General features: G+C 40.7%; 4 protein-coding genes across 4 annotated transcripts in view; all 4 read left to right on the plus strand.

The window, feature by feature from the left end:
• LOC146992359 (B-cell receptor CD22-like) overlaps positions 1-15,621 on the plus strand; it is a gene marked incomplete at its 5' end in the record, with an annotated part of 40,770 nt that extends 25,149 nt beyond the window's left edge. The window contains 6 exons of the mRNA XM_085788458.1: positions 5,064-5,324; positions 13,961-14,221; positions 14,433-14,514; positions 14,615-14,675; positions 15,209-15,393; positions 15,546-15,621. Of these exons, the coding sequence (XP_085644584.1) occupies positions 5,064-5,324; positions 13,961-14,221; positions 14,433-14,514; positions 14,615-14,675; positions 15,209-15,393; positions 15,546-15,621 (926 nt within the window). The remainder of the gene's footprint in view (positions 1-5,063; positions 5,325-13,960; positions 14,222-14,432; positions 14,515-14,614; positions 14,676-15,208; positions 15,394-15,545) is intronic.
• Positions 1-23,820, plus strand: part of atp6v0e2 (ATPase H+ transporting V0 subunit e2) — a 263,253-nt gene that overhangs the window by 45,560 nt on the left and 193,873 nt on the right. The window lies entirely within an intron of this gene.
• Positions 9,211-13,945, plus strand: LOC146992360 (uncharacterized). Its single transcript, XM_085788470.1, has 6 exons — positions 9,211-9,363; positions 11,880-12,236; positions 12,509-12,715; positions 12,921-13,274; positions 13,651-13,874; positions 13,928-13,945. The coding sequence occupies exons 1-6, from the start codon at positions 9,291-9,293 to the stop codon at positions 13,943-13,945; spliced, it is 1,233 nt and encodes a 410-aa protein (XP_085644596.1). The 5' UTR covers positions 9,211-9,290.
• Positions 18,720-23,820, plus strand: part of LOC146992361 (hemicentin-2-like) — a gene marked incomplete at its 5' end in the record, with an annotated part of 33,874 nt that continues 28,773 nt past the window's right edge. Inside the window, 8 exons of the mRNA XM_085790421.1 lie at positions 18,720-19,086; positions 19,383-19,613; positions 21,012-21,365; positions 21,731-21,958; positions 22,050-22,307; positions 22,445-22,708; positions 22,897-22,984; positions 23,067-23,124. Coding sequence (XP_085646547.1) covers positions 18,720-19,086; positions 19,383-19,613; positions 21,012-21,365; positions 21,731-21,958; positions 22,050-22,307; positions 22,445-22,708; positions 22,897-22,984; positions 23,067-23,124 — 1,848 coding nt within the window. The remainder of the gene's footprint in view (positions 19,087-19,382; positions 19,614-21,011; positions 21,366-21,730; positions 21,959-22,049; positions 22,308-22,444; positions 22,709-22,896; positions 22,985-23,066; positions 23,125-23,820) is intronic.

Consider the following 23,820-nt stretch of genomic DNA (forward strand, 5'->3'; position numbering starts at 1 on the left):
TTCAGCTCATTCAGCATTGCTTTCAGCATTCACACCATTTCCATTCTTGGAAATGCTTTTTCTAGTTTCGGCCATTTTCTGCCTTTTTTAGGCATTTAACTAGTCCTTCATACTTTGTGCTATTTCAACAATTCAAATATCAAAACGTGCGGCCTTTTCGGGACAGGTGTGCTATGACTTTTCTCTTTCATACTATTTATACTTTTTTTAAATATCTAACTTTTTCTGCATTTTTTTTCCCCATAGGAATGCATTGAAAACGTCTTCAAACTTTTAAAATCTTCTTACTTCTTTGAACCCCTAAAACTTCAGCCTACTTCCTCCCACAGACTCCATTTGTCTTTTTAATTTTAGACAAACTATTAATCTATTCCCGTATGTATCATCTTATTGATATCTTAAACAGTTTTAGATTGTTGGCTGTTTTAAAATCATTAAAATTTTTGACAAAATCCAACTTTATAATGGGTGTGTGTTGCGTCTAACGAGCAGGGCTTAGAGTGAGTGACATCATCGTTAGAGTGAGAGGGATCGAAAAAACTTTCAGGATTTTTTCTGGATAAATTGCCACCACGGCCACAAATTAAACTCTAGACACATGATTTCCTCACTGTTTGTAGCCACACTTGTCGTGTCTCATTTGATGTGCTCAAAACAGCAGACAGACTTACAGAATTGTCTCAGTGAGCCTAATTGTGCAGCTAGACCCGCTCCAGTGGCTCATCGACTTCTATATAAAAGTAGGAGCAGATTTTTTTAGAAAAACAGAAATGCCCCCCTTTTCTACCTTGCAACCCTGAGAAAAGTTTTTGCCCTACAAACATTTAATGCACATTGCCTCGCTCAGGAAGGTCTCCTTGCCCCAGTAGTCATGGCCACATTCTGATAAGAGGTACGGTTCTCTTTTTATGGGCTGTTTTCGGAAGCTGCACAGAGCTCAAATCTCTCTGCTCTGTGTGCAGTTGGTCCAGCTGTAGCGGCCAGCTCGTTATCAAAGTCTATAAATAGAACAGTGCAGGTGCAGCCTGGCCGCTCGTTAAGATGTTTTTAAACACAGCCCCACACAGACACATGATAAACCAGACTGACAGAGGATGTCCATGCATGAACACAGGCATCACACTCACACAGACAGACACACACAGACACTCACACACAGTCACACATGCACACATACACAAACAGACAAACACACAAACACAACACTGTTCCACACAGTAAAAGAGAGATCGTCAGACTCACACATCAGGACACACACACAGGTTTTCAGCTCAAATTCATCAGCCTCTCAATGATTTTATACTTTTGATGTTAAAGCAGAAGTAAGTGATATATTTGTGTTAATATAAGTCTTAAATAGTTATATCTTCCGACAGCAATCACTTACATAGAGTGTTTGGACTGAAACACGGGTCTGTCAGTCACTCTGCTCTGCTCTGAGTCGAGGAGAAAACATTTATCGTATCCTACAGTTTTTATCCAATGAGGAGAGAGAACGGCATGCAGGGCTGTGTGTGCAGCCAAGGGACGCCGTGAATGTGGCGACGTCGGGACGAGGGCTGTTATGGTGCGTTCAAGGAAACTCGTAACTCCGACCTGTGAAGTTGTATCAGTTTGATCTGGTACGAGTTCACAGGTCAGAAGTTAAAGGGATAGTTCAACATTTTGGCAAATTGGCCCATTGCCATAATTGCTATAGTCATAGCAGTAGGTTCGTTACCTTTAATTGTAGGTGTAAGCTATTTTTAGTACAGCGGAGCGCAGCAGCTGGCTGCTCAGAGCTACGCTATGGAGGCTAAGGGAATTTCTTGGTTTCCCTCATTAAACTCATCGAATACAAAATCCCAAAACTCCACAGCGCTTTTGTAGACAAGTTGTGAGCTGCACAACCACCACGCTATGAGATAATGACGGAACGATACGAAACGGAGCCGTTTTCGAGGTAAATTCATACAAAACCGCTTATGCGCGTTGCGTTCAGGGACAGTTTTTCAGCAAGCAGTCTCCGTATTTACCCTGTATTTACCTCGAAAACGGCTCCGTTTCGTATCGTTCTGTCATTATCTCATAGCGTGGTGGTTGTGCAGGTCACAACTTGTCTACAAAAGCGCTGTGGAGTTTTGGGATGTTGAATTTGATGAGTTTAATGAGGGAAACCAAGAAATTCCTTTAGCCTCCATAGCGTAGCTCATGAGCAGCCAGCTGCTGCGCTCCGCCGTACTGAAAATATCTTACACCTACAATTAAAGGTAATGAACCTACTGCTATGACTATAGCGATTATGGCAATGGGCCAATTTGCCAAAATGTTGAACTATCCCTTTAAGAGTGGCCATTATAGTGACTTTCACAGGTAAAACAGGTCGGAAAAACATGAGTGGTTTGCCTGGAACGCTACAAAGTCGTAAGTTGTGACTTGAAGCTGTAATTTACGATTTCAAAAGCCTGCCTGGAACGCAGCATTAGCGAAAACGACCGGATTGCTTACTTCGTACAATTACAGGTGGATCTATCTATCTATCTCTTTTTTCAAACCCTCTCTCTCTTTTTCTTTCTTTCTTTTACTTCTTCATTTGTATTGTACATAACTTCTTTCTATCTTTCCCTCTCTATCATCCATCCATCTACCTCTTTCTATCTATCATCCCCCTCTCTCTTTTTCTTCTTTCTTTCTTTCACCCCATTTCTTTTTACTTCTTTGTTTCTTTCTTTCTGTCTTTCTTTCTACTCCTTTTCTTTGTTTCTACCCCATTTCTTTCTTTCTTTCTTTCTTTCTTTCTTTATTTCTTTCTTCCGTTCTCTGTATATCTCTCTCTTTCATTTATCCACCCCAATTTCTTTCCTTCTTTCTTACTACCCCTCTGTTTCTTTCATTCATTCTCTAGTCTCTTTATCTTCTATTATTCTGTTTTTCTTACCTTTTCTTTCTTTCTTTCTTTCTTTCTTTCTTTCTTTCTTTCTTTCTTTCTTTCTTTCTTTCTTTCTTTCTTTCTTCCTTTCTTTCTTTTTTCATTCTTTCTTTCTTTCTTCAGCTCATTCAGCATTGCTTTCAGCATTCACACCATTTCCATTCTTGGAAATGTTTTTTCTAGTTATTTTTCATCTTCCGGACGATTTTCCATTCGCTACTTCGAGTTGCAGGACAAATTATATATCAAAACGTGCGGTTCGATCGGGATCGGGGTGCTATTACTTTTCTCAACAGTTTACACATTTTTCGTGACATAAGTCGCGAAAAACTGCGCAAAATTTTGCATTGAAGTCAATGGGACGGGCGGGAAAAAAAGAGCGAAAAAGACCAATCATTGGAGTTTAACAAACGTCTACTGCTCAGGCATACTTTCACCTAGAGACTCCATTTAAACTTTAAACAGTAGACACAAGTCTTGTGTATTGGTGTATTACTCCACGTTTTGATAGGTCATATAGTTTTTGATCAATCCCTGATCAATGACCATGATCATTTTTGGAGAAATTATGAGATTATAATGGGTGTGTATTGAACGGAATGTTCGTGTCAGAGTGCGTGACATCATCGGTTAGAGTGGGAGAGATGCCAGAAAAACTCCAGATTTTTTCTCTTTCCAAACTCCAAACGGCCACAATTTACACTCCACACACATATTTTTTTCAGAATTTGTAGACAAACTTGTTCTGTCACTCATCATCTGCTCAAAATATCAGAGAGACTTACAGAATTTAAACTCGGAGCCTCTTAGTGCGGCCACGTCTGTCTCTGCTCCTCATTGACTCCAATACAAATATTTTCTGAGAGAAGCACAACGGCCTGATGTTTTAAAACTGCCATCGTCTCCAAAATATTTACTGTAGAAACACCAAATCGTACCAAAATTTTCAGTAAGTCCTTAGAGCAATGTGATCTGTGTTTTGCTCTGATAGGAGTTACCGTTTTCTCACGCTAAGCCTAAATGTGAGACCGGTGCAGAGGCAGAAAATCGCTCTTTTTCTCCACGTTTCTGTTTGTCTCAGCCTGGGGGGGGCCCTATCGCCGTGGTAACCTCTGTGATCCTCAGGCCAGAGCTCGTTAACTTCATAAACAATCCACCTGGCGCTCGTTTAAATGTTAAAGCAGATATCAGTGGAATGTTTTTGTTAATATAAGTCCTAAATAGTCCTATTTTCCGTCAGCAATCACTTACATGAAGTATTTCAGCCTAAACACGAGTCTCTCCGTCACTCTGCTCTGCTGTAACCCGAGGAGAAAATTTTCCTTGTGGGATACAAGTGTTATCCAATGAGGGGAGAGAACGGCATGAAGGGCTGTGTGTGCAGCCAAGGGATGCGCGTGAATGTGGTGACGTAGCACGAGGACCAATTGATGCCTGACAAGGGCGGGGGCTGCTAACTCATGGTGCGTTCAAGGAAACTCGTACTTTGTGTTTTTCCTTCCTGTGAAGTCATACCAGTTCGATCTGGTACGAGTTCACGGGTCGGAAGTTACGAGTGGCCGTTATAGGGAACTTTCACAGACAACAGGACGGTAAAAACACGAGCTACGGGTTACCTGGAACGCTACCAAGTCGTAGTTGTGACTTGAAGCTGTAACTTACGGTTTCAAAAGCCTGCCTTGAACACAGCATTAGCCGAAACGGCCGTGCCGCTGTTATCTGCTTTAATAAACACAGACACAGCTAAATCAGACTGACACAGGATGCAGCTCATAGTCACACACACAGAGACTCTAGAACCAGCTTCATGTGATTACAGTTACACACACACACACACACACACACACACACACACACACACACACACACACAGTTAACCTAATGTGGTTACAGCTCCTCCATATCAGTGCTTATAGAAAGATGATCATGTGTCTGTCTGATCAGCTCTGTCTTGACCTTAAGATCGTGGGTTTGATTCCCATGTTGACAGAGATGGCAAAACCGGCAGTAGCCCCGTGGCCCATTCAAAATTTCCCGAGAGGAAATTTTCTAGTTGTTTCTCATGTTGTCAAACATACAACTATTTCCTGTTACTCATTTAATTACAACATGTAGCTCTGCAGTTAAAGTGTGTTGTTGATGTTTGTTGTTCCAGATGCTCCAAAGCTTCCCTCTGTGTCAGTGAGTCCCTCTGCTGAGATAGTGGAGGGCAGTTCAGTGACTCTGACCTGTAGCAGTGATGCTAACCCAGCAGCTAAACTCACCTGGTACAAAGAGAACCAAACTCTTCTTCAAGGACCAGAAGGAGTTTATCATTTCTCCTCCATCAGCTCTGAGGACAGAGGGACCTACCACTGCAAGTCTGAGAATCAATATGGAAAGATCAACTCTACATTTCTGATTGTAGACGTCCTGTGTAAGTACAAACCACGTGATGAAATTCATCAAAGTCATAAATGACAGTATCAATGTTGCATCTTCCTGTTTCCTCCTCCAGATGCTCCAAGGCTTCCCTCTGTGTCAGTGAGTCCCTCTGCTGAGATAGTGGAGGGCAGTTCAGTGACTCTGACCTGTAGCAGTGATGCTAAACCAGCAGCTAATTACACCTGGTACAAGGAGGATGAAGACTCACCAAAAGCTTCAGGACAGATCTTCGCCATCACTGACCTCAGACCTGAACACAGTGGCAATTATTCCTGTGAGGCCCAGAATACAAGAGGACTTAAGAAGTCCACCTTAAATCTGACTGTTGTGGACGGTGAGTTGTGCACATTCACCATCACCAGTGTTGGTAATAACGGCGTTAGAGTATAACGGCGTTACTAACGGCGTTATATTTTTCAGTAACGAGTAATCTAATTAATTACTTTTCCCATCGTTACAACGCCGTTGCCGTTACTGAGAATGTGAAGTGGCGCGTTACTACAGTCCGGTTGAATGAAACGCAAGGTGGTTTCGGCCACATGTCAGCTGCCTCAGGTCAGGGCATGACAGCGAGCTAAGGTAACGTAGCTAACGCAGCATCCCAGACCCATCAGCTGTGTGCCAGTTCAGGCTGCAGCCCCTGGGACACAGCGAGCACACACAAGCACCCACTCCACCCGAGCAGCAGCGGTTAGAGTGCGACAGACGGACTCCAATTATGACACCTGAAACGCTAAACACAGAGCAATCGCTCTGGGTAAACACAGCTGATCGATCGAAAAAAAAAAAAAGACAGGTGGAGTGAATTTACCTACTTTCCGTCACCGAAAACAGGTTCTTGAATGTAACTCGGTCAAGATGCAGCATGATGATGATGATGATGATGATGGTAAAATTTACAGATAAAAATACGCGTTTTTTCATCAGCATTACTCTACAGAAATGACGGTTAGAGGGGAAAAGGCTTTATGCACAGCTCCACAGCTCCTGATTCCAGGTGTCTGACCATTGTTGTGACTACTGAGGTCAGAGTCACAGACACACCTGGATTAATCAGTTTGTCCAATAATGCAAGACAGGAAATAAAGGAGCTGGTTTAAGTTCAGGAAGTAGGGGAGCTGTGCATAAAGCCTTTTTAATCAACCTTTAGTGGGAGCATTGGAAAAAAACCCACCAAAAAAAACGTTTTAAAGTAACGAAAAAGTTACTTTCTCAGTAACGCATTACTTTTTGGTTTAAGTAACTCAGTTACTAACTTAGTTACTATTTTTCATTGACTTGCACAACACTGATCATCACACACCTGTTTACTGCACCACAGCTCATCAACATATAAAAAACTTTAACTCTCAGGATTTCGAGTCATCTTGTAGCTGTCAACTGGGGGTCATTCCTATGTTCCCACAGCCCTATGTTCCCTCAGCCCTTTGGTCCCACCATTGGTTGGGTTTAGGCAATGAAGAAAGGAGTTGGTTAAGTTTAGTAAAAAGACCAGGTAGAGGCTAGACAGGCCAGATAGGTAGAGTCCAGATAGGTAGAGAGAGTCCAGAGGGAACATAGGGCTGAGGGAACATAGGGCTGTGGGAACATAGGCACGCTCCCGTGAACTGAGACCTCCATCATACTGCACATGGATGACACTGACTGACAGCATCACCTGACAAACTGACCTATCAGTCTCTAATATCTCCTGTCTGTTGTTCTCACTTTCCAGGTAAATCAGTAATGATCATGAACATCATCAGGTTGACTCTGATGGTCCTGATGCTGATCACACTGGTTGTCTTCAGTCTGCTGCCGAGGTAAAACTATAAAAATCCATCAATTCACTCACTGCTCTTTGGTTTAACTTCTTCAAACTTCATGTAGTTTTGGGTTTCATGTTTTTTTATGTTGTGTTTGTTGTTGTTGGTTTGAATCCAGGAAGAAGAAAACTGTGAGTTCAATACCTGAACCAAATGAAGCTGTAGAGATGATGGAGGTGAGAGACAGAGAGGCTCTGCAACACTAACAGAACTAACTCTACACAATAAAATATTATTATGTGCAGGTTTGATGAATGAGTCTCATTTTGTCACCTCTGTCCATCAGGTGGACTCTTGTCCTGATTATGAGAACGTCCCCACAGCAGCACAGACAGAAGAAACAGAGAAGCAGGAAGAACTGGTGTGAAGTTACAGTCAGGTCAGAGCCTCTCACATTCAATAACAACAGATCAATAACATGCAGACTCCACATTTATAATTACATCTGTAACTTTACACAGGTTTTATGTGTGTTTTTTAGATGCTGTTGAAGTAAAGGTGGGACTCACCTGATGAAAACAGGAAGTTGTCCAACAGTGACATCATCTTTAGATTTGATTTGTTTTGCTCATTCTTCACTTTTATCATTTTCTTTGGCAGCTATGAAATCAAATAAAGTTTGAATTTGTTCTTTTGTTCTCATGACACAAAGACATTCATTTTATTGAAGAGGATATCTGATCTTCTATTTGAGTTATAAGTGTCCAGGGTCACTCATCAAAGCAGAGTTTAAAATAGTTAACGTTTAATCTTTTCAGACTTACAGTTCATGATTGATCAGTATAATTTTAATTTGTCATTTCAATCTGTCAAACATGTTTGTCACCAATGTAACACATTCTTTTCTCAATTCTGAAAATAAGTCAGTAACAACAAGTTCCAGTTATAGAATACAAAATATAAATTTAAATTTTACTAAACAATGAATCATGAAATATTTTTTCTTGGCCGTGGGTCTTTGTCCAATGTTGGCCAATTCATGTTTAACAATTTATTTGCTGTGATGGATTTTTTGTTTTTTAACTTCTTGTGAGCTGTAATATTTCTGCATGGCAACAACTGCACCTCATATTTCTTTTCTGCATAAATTCAAGTTGCATCTCTTTATTTAGCTCCTTCACAGTTTGAGAGAAATGTTTCTTATGTAGTTGTAGTGACCAAAGTCTGCCAGCAGGTATCAATAAAGAGTTATATTTTATTGCTAACAGACTTTGCACTGTCTCAATTCTTCCTTTGTAGCTATATTTAATGTCTTCCTTCTCTCAATCCTCTGTAAATAAGTTAGGAACAACTAGTTCAGGTTATAAAATGTGAAAATACAAAATGAAAGTACAGAGCTAAAGTTCAATTTAAATTGAACTAAACAGTGAATAGTGATTTTTTTTTCTTCTTAGCTGTGGGTCTTGTTAATCAAACTCCAATGTCGGCCAATTAATGTTTATTAATTCATTTGCTGCACTGTGATGTATTTTTTGTTTGTTTAACTTCTTGTGAGCTGTAATATTTCTGCATGGCAACAACTGCACCTCATATTTCTTTTCTGCATGAATTCCAGTTGCATGTCTTTATTTAGCTCCTTCACAGTTTGAGAGAAATGTTTCTTATGTAGTTGTAGTGACTTAAGTCTGCCACTAGGCATCAGTAAAGAGTTATATTTTATTGCTAACACAGATTGCACTGTCTCAGTTCTTCCTCTGTGTATACAATGTCTTCAACAAGTTATTTTATGGTGGATTTGTCTTTCCTGTGATAGGACAGTAGAGGGTTTATCTTTTTGGGGAACTGTGGTTTGGTTTTTCTGATGCTACGGGGCAGTTTAAGTTAAAGAAAGTTTGAATTAAAGATTAGAAAGAGCATCTTGATACAAAGTGAAAGTTTTAGTCTGTTCATCAGTTCTCTTTTACCTCTCAGGACTTCCTCAGTAGTTTGTAAGATGACAACTTGACTGTGGGTCAGAGTTCATGAATATTCATAATGTAAAGAGGAAGGAAGTCTGTTTGGTTCTTTCTGTCTCTTGCTCACTGCACTCTGCACAGACGATCATCACCCTCCTGTCTTGTCAGGTTTGAACTGGTTTTTGATCAGATTGATGTTTCGTTCACACACTGTTCAGCAGCTGATGTGTTTTATTGCGTCTGAAGTCAAACAGAGAGATGAGAGGAACAGTGATGAGTTTAACAGCAGCATCAAGTGGATTTATCATCATCCTTCTTCTCACTGTACCAGGTACTGTACATCTACATTTACTTTGTAGGACGTTTAGTTCAGACACTCAGACCAAGATAAAACAGATTTGAGTCAAGAGATAATCCTTCAAAAGTTGTTTTTACATGTTCAGTGCTTGATCTAACCCAATTAATGCAAATCTGAACTGCTAGTGGTACATTTACTTTGTGGGACGTTTAGTTCACACAGTCCGACCAAGATAAAACAGGTTTGAGTCAAAAATTTAATTGTTTATTTTTGTAGTTTTTATTGTTGGTTACTAGTTTCAGCCTCTTACCAAGAAGGTTCCTGGTTTGAATCTTGTGTCTTTTCTGGGTGGAGTTTATACATGCTCTCCCTTTGCCTGCTCTCGGGTACTCCAGCTTCCTCTCACAGTCCAAACACATGCACAGTAGGTTGATTGGTGAATTCAAATTGTCCTAGTGTGTGAATATGAGCATGTCTGTATGTATTTTGTGTGTCTATATGTGTCGGCCCGAAATTATGTTTCACACATCCACCGTTCGAGATCAGCGCATTCATTTCAACAGCAATAAGTAAAACATGGATGAATAAAAACAACATATAAAATAAATGAGAATAAAAATTATCAGATAAACACTCTAAAAATCAGTTAATCCAATTCACATTCTTTTGTTAAGGAGTCTGATCACTGTGGGGAAGAAGCTGTTCAACATGCGAGTGGTTCTTGCTTTGATACTTCTGTACCTCCTTCCTGACTGCATGATTGTGAACATGCTGTGAGAGGGATGTGTGGCATCCTTTAAAATGTCCTCTGCTCTGTGCACACAACGGACTCTGTAGATGTCCGGCAGATGTGGCAGTGGCACACCAATGATTGTCTCTGCTGTTCTCACTACCCTGTTTGGATTGTGCCTCTCTTCTGCCGTGCTGCTTTCAAACCAGGATGTAATGCAGTATGTGAGAACAGTCTCAATGGTGCCTCTGTAAAACATGGTCAGGGCAGGAACAGGAAGGTCGACCTTTTTCAGTCTGCGGAGGGAGTGAAGTCGTTGTTGGGCCTTCTTAAAGGGACAACGAGGAGTTTCTATCTGGTTATAAAAAAGTCTCACGTTAATGTGGATGAATCTACGCTACCCACACTTGTTAATGGCTCCATTTTCGATAAATATATCATTTTGCCTCTATCGTTATTTTGTTATTTTAATTAGTGGCCGACCAGTGTTTCCTTACTTTCGGTTTCGCGGACGCTGCCCGGCGGTTCATGAGAATAACGCCGCCGAATTGCCGTTTATGGTCGGAACTACGACGGTATATGATCGTCTTCGAACCTCCAACTTTCATTGTTGTTGATGAATGAAAACATTCTTGGCAAGACGTCCGTCTTGCGCCGGTCCAAGAATTTCACAGTGCGCGCGTAGGCTCATGGTAAATGTAGTATGAGAACACTTCACTTTCCAAAACTCCTCGTTGTCCCTTTAATGACAGCTGTGGTGTTGACTCTGGAGGTTAGCTCGTCAGTCAGAAGGACCCCCAAAAACTTGGTGTTGTGCACCCTCTCCACCTTTAGAGTTGTTAATGTTCAGAGGGAGATGGTGCTGGTGCCCAGCCCTCCTGAAATCTATCACCATCTTCTTTGTTTTGGCGACGTTTAGGGCAAGGTTATGTTCCGAGCACCAGGCTACCAACTGCTCCACCTCCTTCCTGTACGCCAACTCGTCACCATTGGTAATGAGTCCAATGACAGTAGCGTCGTCTGCGAACTTAAAGCAGAAGTAAGCGATCCGGTCGTTTCGGCTAATGCTGCGTTCCAGGCAGGCTTTTGAAACCGTAAATTACAGCTTCAAGTCACAACTTACGACTTTGTAGCGTTCCAGGCAACCCACTCGTGTTTTTCCGACCTGTTTTACCTGTGAAAGTCACTATAACGGCCACTCGTAACTTCCGACCCGTGAACTTGTACCAGATCAAACTGGTACGACTTCACAGGTCGGAAAAACACGAGTTACGGGCTGCCTTGAACGCACCATAACAGTCCTCGTCCCGACGTCACCACATTCACAGCGTCCCTTGGCTGCACACACAGCCCTGCATGCCGTTCTCTTTCCTCATTGGATAAAAACTGTAGGATACGAGAAAAGTTTTCTCTTCGGCTCAGAGCAGAGCAGAGGGACTGACAGACCCGTGTTTCGGTCCAAACACTCTATGTAAGTGATTGCTGTCGGAAGATATAACTATTTAAGACTTATATTAACACAAATATTCCGCTTACTTCTGCTTTAATGATGTGGTTGTTATTGAAAGTGGCAGCACAGTCACGAGTCAGCAGGTAGAGTCAGTAGAGTTTATCTACAAATGTCTGTACGTCCTGTTTAGGAGAACAGGGGAACAGCAATCTCCTCTTCTTTGTCTCATTGGCTCACAGTGGGATGATGTGAGAGCTGAAGTAGTTCTGTAAATTTAGAATCAGTTTTGCCGCAGGTTTACAAACTGGTGCATTGGTGCTTGACTATATTAAAATGTGACTGTGGTTTGTGCTGTGCTCTATGTTACAGTGATACAGGGTCAGAATGACTGGAGAGTGACCTGTGCTCCAACTCAGATCTGTGCTGTAGTAGGATCAACAGTGGACATAAGCTGCACCTACAGATACTCAGACTGGAGAACTGATGATGATACTACAGTTGGAGAAAGACTGTGGTTCACTAAATCCAGTGATAATGAACCTGTGGATCTAAGAGCAGACTCAGAGTACTCAGGTCGTGTTCAGTATCTCTGTGGTGACAACGACTGCACTCTGAGAATCACAGACCTGAGAGAGAGCGACTCAGCTGTTTACAAGTTCAGGTTCACAACAAATAAACCAGGAGAGAAATACACTGGTGAAGCTGGAGTCACTTTGTCTGTCACAGGTAACAATTTTATTTTAGTTTCTGTTCCAGATGTTCAGATCAACAGAAACAGCTGTATTAATGAAAGATGAAGATAATCTGAGCTCAGAGCTCCACTTACTACTGACTTAATGGGCTTCAGTGTGAACTTTGGATCACATGATGACGACTGGTTGTATATGAGGAGATAATGGTAACATGATGACTTCAGTAGAAGAAACTAAAGGTTGAAAAACGTATTTTGATGTGTTCACAATAAAAAAAAAAATTCCTTTTCTTCTTTGGAAATCCAGGTCTACAGGTGCAGGTGACCCCCTCAACATCGTACCAGAACTGGGCAGAGCTGAAGTGCCTCAGCAGTTGTCATTCTTCCTTCACTTGGTACAAAAATGGACATAAAAATGGGACAGAAACAGCATCATTTTCAGACTATTTTAATCCTGCGGACAGCTATTCCTGTGCTCTTAAAGGACATGAGGACTTCCCTTCTCCTCCAGTCTGTGAGTTTACTTCAGTCTTCCACTTACATATCACCACCTGGTGGCACATTTAACCTACTGCACATGACTGCATGTATCTGTAATATGGGGGACTCTTTCCTTTCCACCATATTATTGTATTCAACTCTGCTCTAATTAAACAACACAACTGTGTCTTTAAACATGTTGGTGCTACTCTGGTTTAATAAAACATTTAATCTTTCAGGTGTCTCTGGTAAATCCTGCAACAAAGTGATTTACTTTGACAGAAGAATCTGTGCCTTCAAAGGATCATCAGTGGTGATTTATTGTACTTACAGCAGTTATTATGATGTTAAATCAAAGTTCTGGTTCAGTCCTGAACGTAGTCGTCGTTGGCAGAATCCCTCAGAGCCTGAGGATCTAAGTAAAGACTCTGAATATTCAGGTCGTGTTCAGGTTTATGAAACAGAGAGAGGACGCTCCACTCTGAGAATCACTGACCTGAGAGAGACAGACTCAGCTCACTATCACTTCACATTCAAAACTACAGGGTCTGAATGGGGAAACAGTTTACCTGGTACAACTCTGACTGTCAGAGGTAAGAACACACACAGAAACGTAAACAAAATGTTTGTGTGTCACTTTAAAAAAAGGTTATGTTAGATGTCATTGGCCGGGACCAGGAATGGAGGAGCGGGGTCAGAAGCTGCTATGAACATGGTTAAATAATCCTTGAACAAATCTGTGTAGATTAGTGATGAAGCTCAAATGGTTTTTTGGAGTTACAAGGATTATATTTATCAAGCTCTGCAGTAAACTGAGATTACTGAGTATTTACAATAGAGAGAAACACTCTGCATCATCAGAACAAAGAATATATACAGTAGTATATCTGATTACCACATTCACTTTTTCTTCTATTTTATGTTTTCATGTTAACCACTAACACTGTGGCTTCTTCCTCCTGTATCCAGCTCTGGAGCTGCAGGTGACTAGAACAATCAGAGTCAATCAGTCTCATACTGAGGCAGAGCTGAAGTGTCACAGCAGCTGCAGTCCAGCTGGTCGTCTTTCCTACGTCTGGTTCAAGAACAAAGAGAAAATCATGGAGGAGGGAGGTTCTTATACAGACAGTTTTTCTCCTGGAGACATGATCTCTTGTGCTTTTAAGGGACATGAGAATCATGGCTCTCCCCCAGTGTGTGAGTTTTCTTTTCTATTTAAGAAAATATACACTTTAATCCAACACAGCATGGCAACACATGTTGATGTTTTCTCCTGCAGATGCTCCAAAGCTTCCCTCTGTGTCAGTGAGTCCCTCTGCTGAGATAGTGGAGGGCAGTTCAGTGACTCTGACCTGTAGCAGTGATGCTAACCCAGCAGCTAATTACACCTGGTACAAGGAGGATGAAGACTCACCAAAAGCTTCAGGACAGATCTTCACCATCACTGACCTCAGCCCTGAACACAGTGGGACTTATTCCTGTGAAGCCCAGAACACAATAGGACGTCAGAAGTCCACCTTAAATCTGACTGTGGTGCCAGGTGAATTACACATAGACTGTGTCAGAAAACACTCTGTCTGTGCTGTACATCTTTAAATCTCCTCAAGGCCTGAGACTGAAGTGTCATCTGTCATGAGTGGTTGTAAGATTTTCAAGGACAATGTTTATAAAACAAAGTTATTACTATACTGGGTAACGTGCTGTTACACTGTAGCTCATTTTATTTATTTCATTTGTTCTCTTGTTTCTAGGATCATGGAAGATAACAGCTGTTACAGTAGTCTCTGTCGTGGCCCTAGTGATCCTGCTCTTCTCTGTCTTCCTCTGGGTCATGTAAGAAGTTATGTTTCTCCAAATATGTTTCCAAACTCATTTAAAATCAGTTATTGTCATTCACAGAGTTTAACCTTTTTAAATTAATATTCCTGACCAGAAAAAAGAGGGTGTCTGAGCAGAGGTCTGAGGCTGGAGAGAGACCAGACAATAGGGAACAGGTGAGAAAGATAAACTGATGCACTTGTGTGCATTGATGTTTGTTTGTCTGTTTGTTTTTCTGTTTGAGTGGCACAGTGGTTCATTGACTCATAGTAAGAACATTCTGGGCTCGATTCCCAGGTCTGGGTGGGGATTGCATTATTCTACCTGTAGCTGTGTTGTTTCTCTCTAAATTGCCTGTAGGTGTGAATGTGAGTGTGTGTGGTTGTATGCAGAGTTTAAATCACTTTTATGAAAAAGCACAAAGTGACAAATCTTGCAAATTTACCTGATGTTGGTCTTGTCCTGCAAGTTCTTGGTCTAGCTTTTCTTCCACAGACACCGTGATGACACAGTCCCCCACAGGTTCCAACCTAGTTATGCAAAGTGAATTATACTGTCAGTATTGTGTTTATGTGTTTCCTATGATGAAGCCTTCATATTTCCACAATAAAATTCAATAAAAACATATTCAGATTGATATAGATGTCAGGACGCTAAAAGTTAAAGCCTTTAAAATGAATAATTACTTTTAATTGTCCACTATCGACAGACACAACCATCTGAGGTGCAGGATCATCTTCACTATGCCACTGTCCACTTTTCTAAAGATCAAGCTGGTTACTCCAACGTCAAAGTGGCTGAGGCCAGAAGACACAAGAAAGTCAAGAAAGAAGAAGAAGAAATGGTTGTGTACGATGTTGTGACATTTAACCACAGTGCCAGTCCAGCCCAGAGGTGAGCAGCTCCTCACAAATTAACATCAGTATCAGTCATTCTGTTGAAATGTTTTTCCACATTTTATGATCACTTTTGGATGTCCTCATCTCCGACAGTTACAGCAGAATATATTTTTTCCTTAATGATCTCCTGACTCATGTCTCTATCAGAACCAGCGGTCAGGAAGCTTCAGATGATCCAGCTGCTCTGTACAGCTCAGTCAACAAACCCCTCAGAAGACACTGACTCTTTAGTCCACATGGTAAATGTTTTTTCTATTGTTACGTAAGAAAATCCTTGTCCCATCAACACGACACAATAAGAATTTTGCCTTTTATTTGTGACATAGTTAATGAACTACTGGATAAATAGTGAATGTGTCATTGTCAGACATGTTTCTGGTCAGCTGACCTCCTCCTTCTGTCTCCATGCAGCTGCTCCAACTGACCCACAGGAGCTGTAAGAGAGAAGAGACATAATTCCTCATCACTTCCTGTCTGTGGACACAGAGACCTGTGTCTCTGTGTTGGGTTTGTCCACCACCAACAAGATTTTTTTATACATAACCTGGTCATCCTGTTTTTTGGTAAACATCAGATTTTAAGACAACTTTCTGATGACACTTTCTACAAGAGACTGTCTAGCAATCCCACCCAATTATTTAAGGAATCTGTTCACAACACTTTGGGCCATTTTTTTCAAGTGGGTGAAATAACCAAAAAAGAACTCGATTTCATTTTAATTGAATATCCTATAATCCCCTGTAAGAGTTTGGAAAATCCTCCTGGCCGCCCAATTGGATCGTTGATCCACCTCACAGTATGTTGACTTTCACATCAGACCTCTTGTGCTCAGTGCAATTATACTTGCCGCTGTAGTACTTACAGGAATCCAAATTCTGGACAATCTATCCCCATTAGGGGTCATCACACAAACAAGGAGGGAATAAAAAACCTGCATCTTAGAGCATCGTAGTACCATCAGATGCAAACATCTTAATTATCCTGTGTACAGCGCTCATTTTGTGAAAGCTAACCATCCTATTGCCTCATTGAAATATTGGTATTGAGAAGGTGTCCCTCTGCAGAAGAGGTGGAAATTTAGAAAATCTCTTGAGGGAACATTTATACATTTACTTTTTGAACATATTTTCTATATTTTTTTTTGCTTTAGATTAATAGTATCAGTTCTAGTGACAGAGACCAGGCACAGCTTATTTTGCTAATGATGCCTTTTTATAGGTTGATGTGCAGCTTATCTGTTCTTCTATTTTGTAAATATTGTGTGTTTATTTTGGAGTTATCTGTGCTTTTTGTCTCCATGAATCCTGTGCAGGATGTTTTGTGTTGCATGTTTTTCTTTTTTCTCTCAAATGGGTGTTTTGATGGGATTGTATTTATATTGATTGTAATGGGATTTTTCACCGTAGGTACGCCGTCTACACGACGTGGAAGCATAAACTAGGCTTTAGCGTCAAAGGTCAAGAACACAGTGATGTCAAAACTAGTCATCCTTCTTCTGTACATACAACACTTCCTTTTACTGATCTATTTTTTTCCCACTTGTTTAATAGATTAGTTTTCACTCAGATTCTCCAGCTGTAAAGTCACCAGAACAATTATATTTCCACTGTGTTTATTCTTGCAACAGATTGTTTGGCTGTGTTGCTCTGTTAGAAGAGAGGAGCACATGGACACTTAACAGTTATAGGTTGTTGGAGAACAGGTAGGCTATTTTCCTTGTAGAGTTGTAGTTTCTGCCTGCTTCTACCAGATGGTAGTAAAACGTTTGTGCCGGTCTTGGAACAACAGACCAGCTGCTGACTCTTGCAAGTATCTTGGAGGCCACATGGATTTGTAGAGGGTGTACAACTGGGTCCTTCGGGATATTCTGTGGGAGGTGCTGCAGGAGTATGGGGTAAGGGAGGCACTTCTCAGGGCCATCCAATTCCTGTAGGCTTATTCCCAAAGCAGCAGCTTCATTTTCTTGCAGGAATTATTTTTCTGTTGTTGTAACTCCTATGTATTCTACTCATTCTCCATATTCAACCTCTAAGTGTTATAAGGTGAGTGTTATTACACAGTGCTTTTTGAATTAACTGTATAAATGGAGCTGATTCATCTGAAGGATTCAGTAACTGTAGAGTTTATCTACAAGTGTCTGTACATTCTGTTTAAGAAAACAAAAGACGGCTACCAAGGCTAAAAATATAGAACTAGGCACTGATGTTTCTTCTTTCTGTATGGTAACAGTTGCCTGTGATCACATGCAAAATAAACCACGTGTGAATACTCATATACATGCCAGCAGCACCAACCTGACCACAGAGTGAACAGAGGAAACAATGCAACAAAATGTCTCATGGTCTAATAATAATTTTTTGTTCTTCTCTCACTCGGTCTGCATTGTGATTGACACGTGCAACAGTTTTCTGTTTGGACACCTTTATGTTCATAGCAACTACTAAGAGATAATATTATTCTGGCCACTCCCCCCGCCTTGACCCAGTTCCTGAGTCTGGAGAGTATGAGCCTGTTGTGTAGCTCACCAAAAGCTTCAAGGACAGATCTTTACCATCACTGACTCCACAAGTCCACATCTCCATGTATAACTTGTCTACTAATTATGACACATAATTAAATGTCTGGAAGAGTTGTGTCTGTCGATCAGCCTGCCCACACTGTTTTGAAGAGGGTGGACAAAATAATAGGAATAATTGCACAGTGTAGTCGAAAATACTAAATCTATACAAACAGCATCATACAACTTTAATGTAGGACTTACTGCAGTAATGTTGTATTGGACTGATTTAAAGATAGTTCTTCCTACTTCATTGACACCTGAGAGTACATGTAAAACTTTCCATTGTCTGCAGAGAGCTTACCATTTCCTGGTCTGTGGTCAACGCTATAAGTTAATAATAAGTTATAGAAAGGAAGGAAGTCTTTGTTCTGCTGCTCATTCTTCTAAAGACAGAGGTCAAGACGTGTCCTGCTACTCTGTGAGTGAAATAATTTGATAAAACTAATTTATAACTTAGTGATTATTTATTTTCTGATTATTTCATTGTCTCTGGTATCACTAAGTGAGATGAGAGGAGCAGCTATGAATTTAACAACGGCAGCGATTGGACTACTCATTTTCATTCTCTCTGTATCAGGTAATATATTTACACTTTGACCATGTAACACTGTTATTCAGAGTAGTAGAGATTAGATGATGATGGCCCAGTTTAGTTCTGCAGTCTTCTCTTCTTTGTCTCTTTGCCTCACAGTGGGATGACAGGTTTACAGACTGATGCAGCTTCACAATACTAAAATGTGACTGTGGTTTGTGCTGTGCTCTGTGTTACAGTGATACAGGGTCAGAATAACTGGACAGTGACCTGTGCTCCAACTCAGATCTGTGCTGTAGTAGGATCAACAGTGAACATAAGCTGCACATACAGATACCCAGACAGGAGAACTGATGATGATACTACAGTTGGAGAAAGACTGTGGTTCACTAAATCCAGTGGTAATGAACCTGTGGATCTGAGAGCAGACTCAGAGTACTCAGGTCGTGTTCAGTATCTCTGTGGTGACAACGACTGCACTCTGAGAATCACAGACCTGAGAGAGAGCGACTCAGCTGTTTACAAGTTCAGCTTCACAACAAACAAACCAGGAGAGAAATACACTGGTGAAGCTGGAGTCACTTTGTCTGTCACAGGTAACTATTTTATTTTAGTATGTTTCTGTTCCAGATGTTCAGATCAACAGAAACAGCTGTGTTAATGAAAGATAAAGACAATCTGAGCTCAGAGCTCCACTTACTAATGACTTAATGAGCTTCAGTGTGAACTTTGGATCACATGATGACGACTGGTTAACTGTGAGGAGATGATGGTAAATCACCTCTAGGCTCACATATGGACATTACTGTTGAATGTGTATCCACACGCTTATTCTTCTCGGGCAGTGACTTCCATTTATAATGATGAATATATTTCCCCTTCTTCTTTGAAAATCCAGGTCTACAGGTGCAAATGGTCAATTACACAACTTACATGTCCTACTACTGGGCGGAGCTGAAGTGTAACAGCAGTTGTCGTCTACCTGATCATTCTTCCTTCACTTGGTACAAGAATGGACAGAAAACTGAGAAAGAAACAGCTTCATTTTCAGCCCACTTTAATTTTGTGGAAAGTTATTCCTGTGCTCTGAAAGGACATGAGGACTTCCCTTCTCCCCCGTACTGTGAGTTTATTTTAGTCTTCCACTTACATATCACCACCTGGTGGCACATGTTACCTACTGCACATGACTGCATGTATCTATAATATGGAGGACTCAGTTTTCTCCTATCAGTGGCGTGACTTTCACGGATAAGCAGAGCCGAAAAACTCCCATCTCTTCCAGCTCCACATCACAAACTCAATGTGTAAACACTAACAGACACAATTTCATGATTGTGTTCTGCCTGACCTTTCTTCTGTGCTCAAAGTCTCTCTCTTGGATCATGCTGCTCTCTCTTGCCTGGACATTTCATCTTACTGCTGAAAGACAGCAAAGATATGAATATGAAAACTACAGTGCAGAACTGAATCAAAATGCTTGAGGATAATCACCCCAGCTATTGGTACCATATACTGTGGTGATTCTAGATGAAAAACAGATTAATTTGCTCATTTACTTGCAAGAGGTAAATATGTCTGTGCATGTGTAATAATGTTCCCAACATTGTTACTGATCTCAGAACAGTTAAAGCTGACCCGACCACAGCTTGATCAAGCACGCTCGTCTGTTGCTATGGTAACTAGACATAGGTTAAAATATAGTCTTAAATATCCCAGGACTGTCTGTAATTTGCATGCGCAAACCTCCAAAAATAATCCCACTGGATTTGCTTCAATCTTTGTCAACGAGAAATGGTCACACCCGCATAAATGACAAAAGTGATGATTGGGATGTCAAGCTAGCTTCCCATGACAGTGCAGGCAATAGAGGGGGCCGCAATATACAACAGTGTTTTTCAACCTTTTTGAGCTACGGCAAATTTTGTTCCTTAAAAATGCTGTGCCACACCACTGACTATTATAGCCTCATACTGTAATGATAATATTGTAGCCTAACACATGAGATAACACAAATTCAGTATTTTTATTCTGATGAGTTGGTGTCACTCTTGGCACTATGCTAATGCTAGGTCATTGTGAAGATAAACTCCACTCAAATTGCTTAAATGTTTGTCAACAAGACACAGTCACGCCAACATAAATGCCAAAAGTGATGAGTAGCATGAGCTGGTGGTAAAGGTGACTTCCCAAGCCAGTTAAATACTATGTCCAATAGAGGGCAGCAACCTACAAGATGAACATCAACAGGCAATATCAGAGCTAGGCCTATATGAAGATGTTTAATTCAGATGTAAGGAGATATAACGCTGCTATTTTGGCATTATTTCTTTTTTCCTTTTTTTAAAATGTACCTGGTCAAGCACTGCTTGCTTTGTTTGTCCTAACTGCACACCACTGCTTTTTTATTCTTATTTTAAAAAGTATCATTTTATTGCTCAAATTTATTTGCTCTAATGTAAAAACACAATTCTGTATTTTAACATGTAGGTGCTAATTAAAAAAACATTTTATCTTTCAGGTGTCACTGGTAAATACTGCTACAGAGTGATTTACACTGACAGAAGAATCTGTGCCTTCAAAGGATCATCAGTGGAGATTTCTTGTACTTACAACAGTTATTATGATGTTAAATCAAAGTTCTGGTTCAGTCCTGAACGTAGTCGTCGTTGGCAGAATCCCTCAGAGCCTGAGGATCTTAGTAAAGACTCTGAATATTCAGGTCGTGTTCAGGTTGTTGAAACAGAGGGAGGACGCTCCACTCTGAGAATCACTGACCTGAGAGAGACAGATTCAGCTCAGTATCGCTTCACATTCAAAACAGAAAAGTTTGAATGGGGAAACAGTTTACCTGGTACAACTCTGACTGTCACAGGTAAGAACACAAACTGACAAACACAGAAACATAATTAAAACTTTTGTGTATCACCTTAAAAAGGGGCTGTAGGAGCTGCTATGAATGTTAAATAATCATTGAACATATCTTTGTAGATTAGTGATGAAGCTGAAATGGCTTTTTGCAATTATGAGGATTATATTTATCAAGCTTTGTAGGTAAAGAGGGAGGCCACCACTAGATTACTGAGTATTTACATTAGAGAGAAACACAACAACAACAACAACAACACCATAAGAAGGTGCAATATCCAAACAAAGAATATATATCTGATTACCACATCCACGTTTTATTCTGTTTTCATGTTAACCACCAACACTGTGGGTTCTTCCTCCTGTATCCAGCTCTGGAGGTGCAGGTGACCAGAACAATAACAGTCCATCAGTCTTATACTGAGGCAGAGCTGAAGTGTCTCAGCAGCTGCAGTCCAGCTGGTCGTCTTTCGTACGTCTGGATCAGGAACGGAGAGAAAATCATGGAGGAGGGAAGTTCTTATACAGACAGGTTTTCTCCTGGAGACATGATCTCTTGTGCTTTTAAGGGACATGAGAATCATGGCTCTCCCCCAGTGTGTGAGTTTTCTCTTCTATCTAAGAAACAAAACGCTTTAATCCAACACAACATGGCTGCTCAGGAAACACATGTTGATGTTTTCTCCTGCAGATTTTCTGAAGGTGCCGTCAGTGTCAGTGAATCCTCCAGGTGAAATCATGGAGGGCAGCTCAGTGACTCTGACCTGTAGCAGTGACACTGACTCAGCAGCTAAATACACCTGGTACAAGAAGAACCTGACACTGCTCAACAAAGAACCACAGCTGGTCTTCAGCTCCATCCAGTCCTCTGACTCTGGAGAGTATTACTGTGTAGCTGAGAATCAGCTGGAGAGGAGGACGTCTGAATTCATGGCTATTGATGTGCAGTGTGAGTGAGAGCATGTGTTATAAAATCTACTGTATATGAAACTGATTAGTAACAAGAACAATGTTTTCCAGCCTTAATATTTCTTATGTTGCCAAACACATTAATATTGACTATGTTGTTGATGTTTCCTCCTCCAGATGCTCCAAAGCTTCCCTCTGTGTCAGTGAGTCCCTCTGCTGAGATAGTGGAGGGCAGTTCAGTGACTCTGACCTGTAGCAGTGATGCTAACCCAGCAGCTAATTACACCTGGTACAAGGAGGATGAAGACTCACCAAAAGCTTCAGGACAGATCTTCACCATCACTGACTTCAGACCTGAACACAGTGGGAATTATTACTGTGAAGCCCAGAACACAATGGGACGTCAGAAGTCCACCTTAAATCTGTCTGTTGTTGTTTCGGGTGAGTTCTGCACATTCATCATCACACACCTGTGTTTACTGCTCCACAGCTCATTAACATATAAAGAAATAAATGACACAATGAAAATGTCAAGATTTCCACGTTTTCTAGCTGTGAACTGAGACCTCCATCATACTGCACATGGACGACACTGACTGCATATCCTGTCCGTTGTTCTCATTTTCCAGGTGAATCAGTAATGATCATGAACATCATCAGGTTGACTCTGATGGTCCTGATGCTGATCCCACTGGTTGTTGTGAATCTGTGGACAAGGTAAAACTATAAAACATTTTTGTTGTTTTTGGTTTTATGTTGTTGTTTTTTTATATTGTGTTTGTTGTTGGTTTAAATCCAGGAAGAAGAAAACTCAGAGATCAAACCCTGAACCAAATGAAGCTGTAGAGATGATGGAGGTGAGAGACAGAGAGGCTCTACAACACAAACAGAACTGACTCTACATCAACATCATCACAACTTGACTCATCAATGCTCTGGAAACGTAAGTGAATTTATATTTTAACTGTAGAAACCAGTGATAAAATTATTGTGTATAGGTTTAAAGAATGAGTCACTGGCACACACAAACAAATGATTATTATTATTTAATGTAGCAGCTCTGTTCTTTTGTCACATGGATGAAATGTCCCACAGTGGTTTATCATGATTTAGGATTTTACTGAAGATGCAAAGACACAGTTTTCAGACGATCTGATTTTGTAAATTTCTGGGGTCACTTATCAAAGGCGGATAGATTGTAGTTCACTGATTGTGAAGCCTTTTCAGCCTGATTGAGTGTCTCTGATGTGTTACCGTTTTTTGTTTTTCCATTGTCTGTGATATTTTCTGTATACATTTATAAATTGTAGCTCTTTATTTAGCTTCTTCTCTGCTTGAGGGAAACATTGTTGCTTTTTCTAGATTTGGTTGTATTTACCAAAGGCCACCACTAGGTCTCAGTAAGAACGTCTTGTCTTACTCTTCTTTAACCAGTTTTTCATTTATTGTGAGTTTAGTATCATTTGTCCATTTCATCAATCTCACATGTGAAAATATGTTGTTCTTGTATGCTCTCTGTTACATTCATTTAATCATGAAATAACTCATTTATT

Source organism: Trachurus japonicus, chromosome 1 (assembly GCF_045865225.1).
Source record: "Trachurus japonicus isolate A0001 chromosome 1, Traja_1.0".
NCBI classification, from domain to species: domain Eukaryota; kingdom Metazoa; phylum Chordata; class Actinopteri; order Carangiformes; family Carangidae; genus Trachurus; species Trachurus japonicus.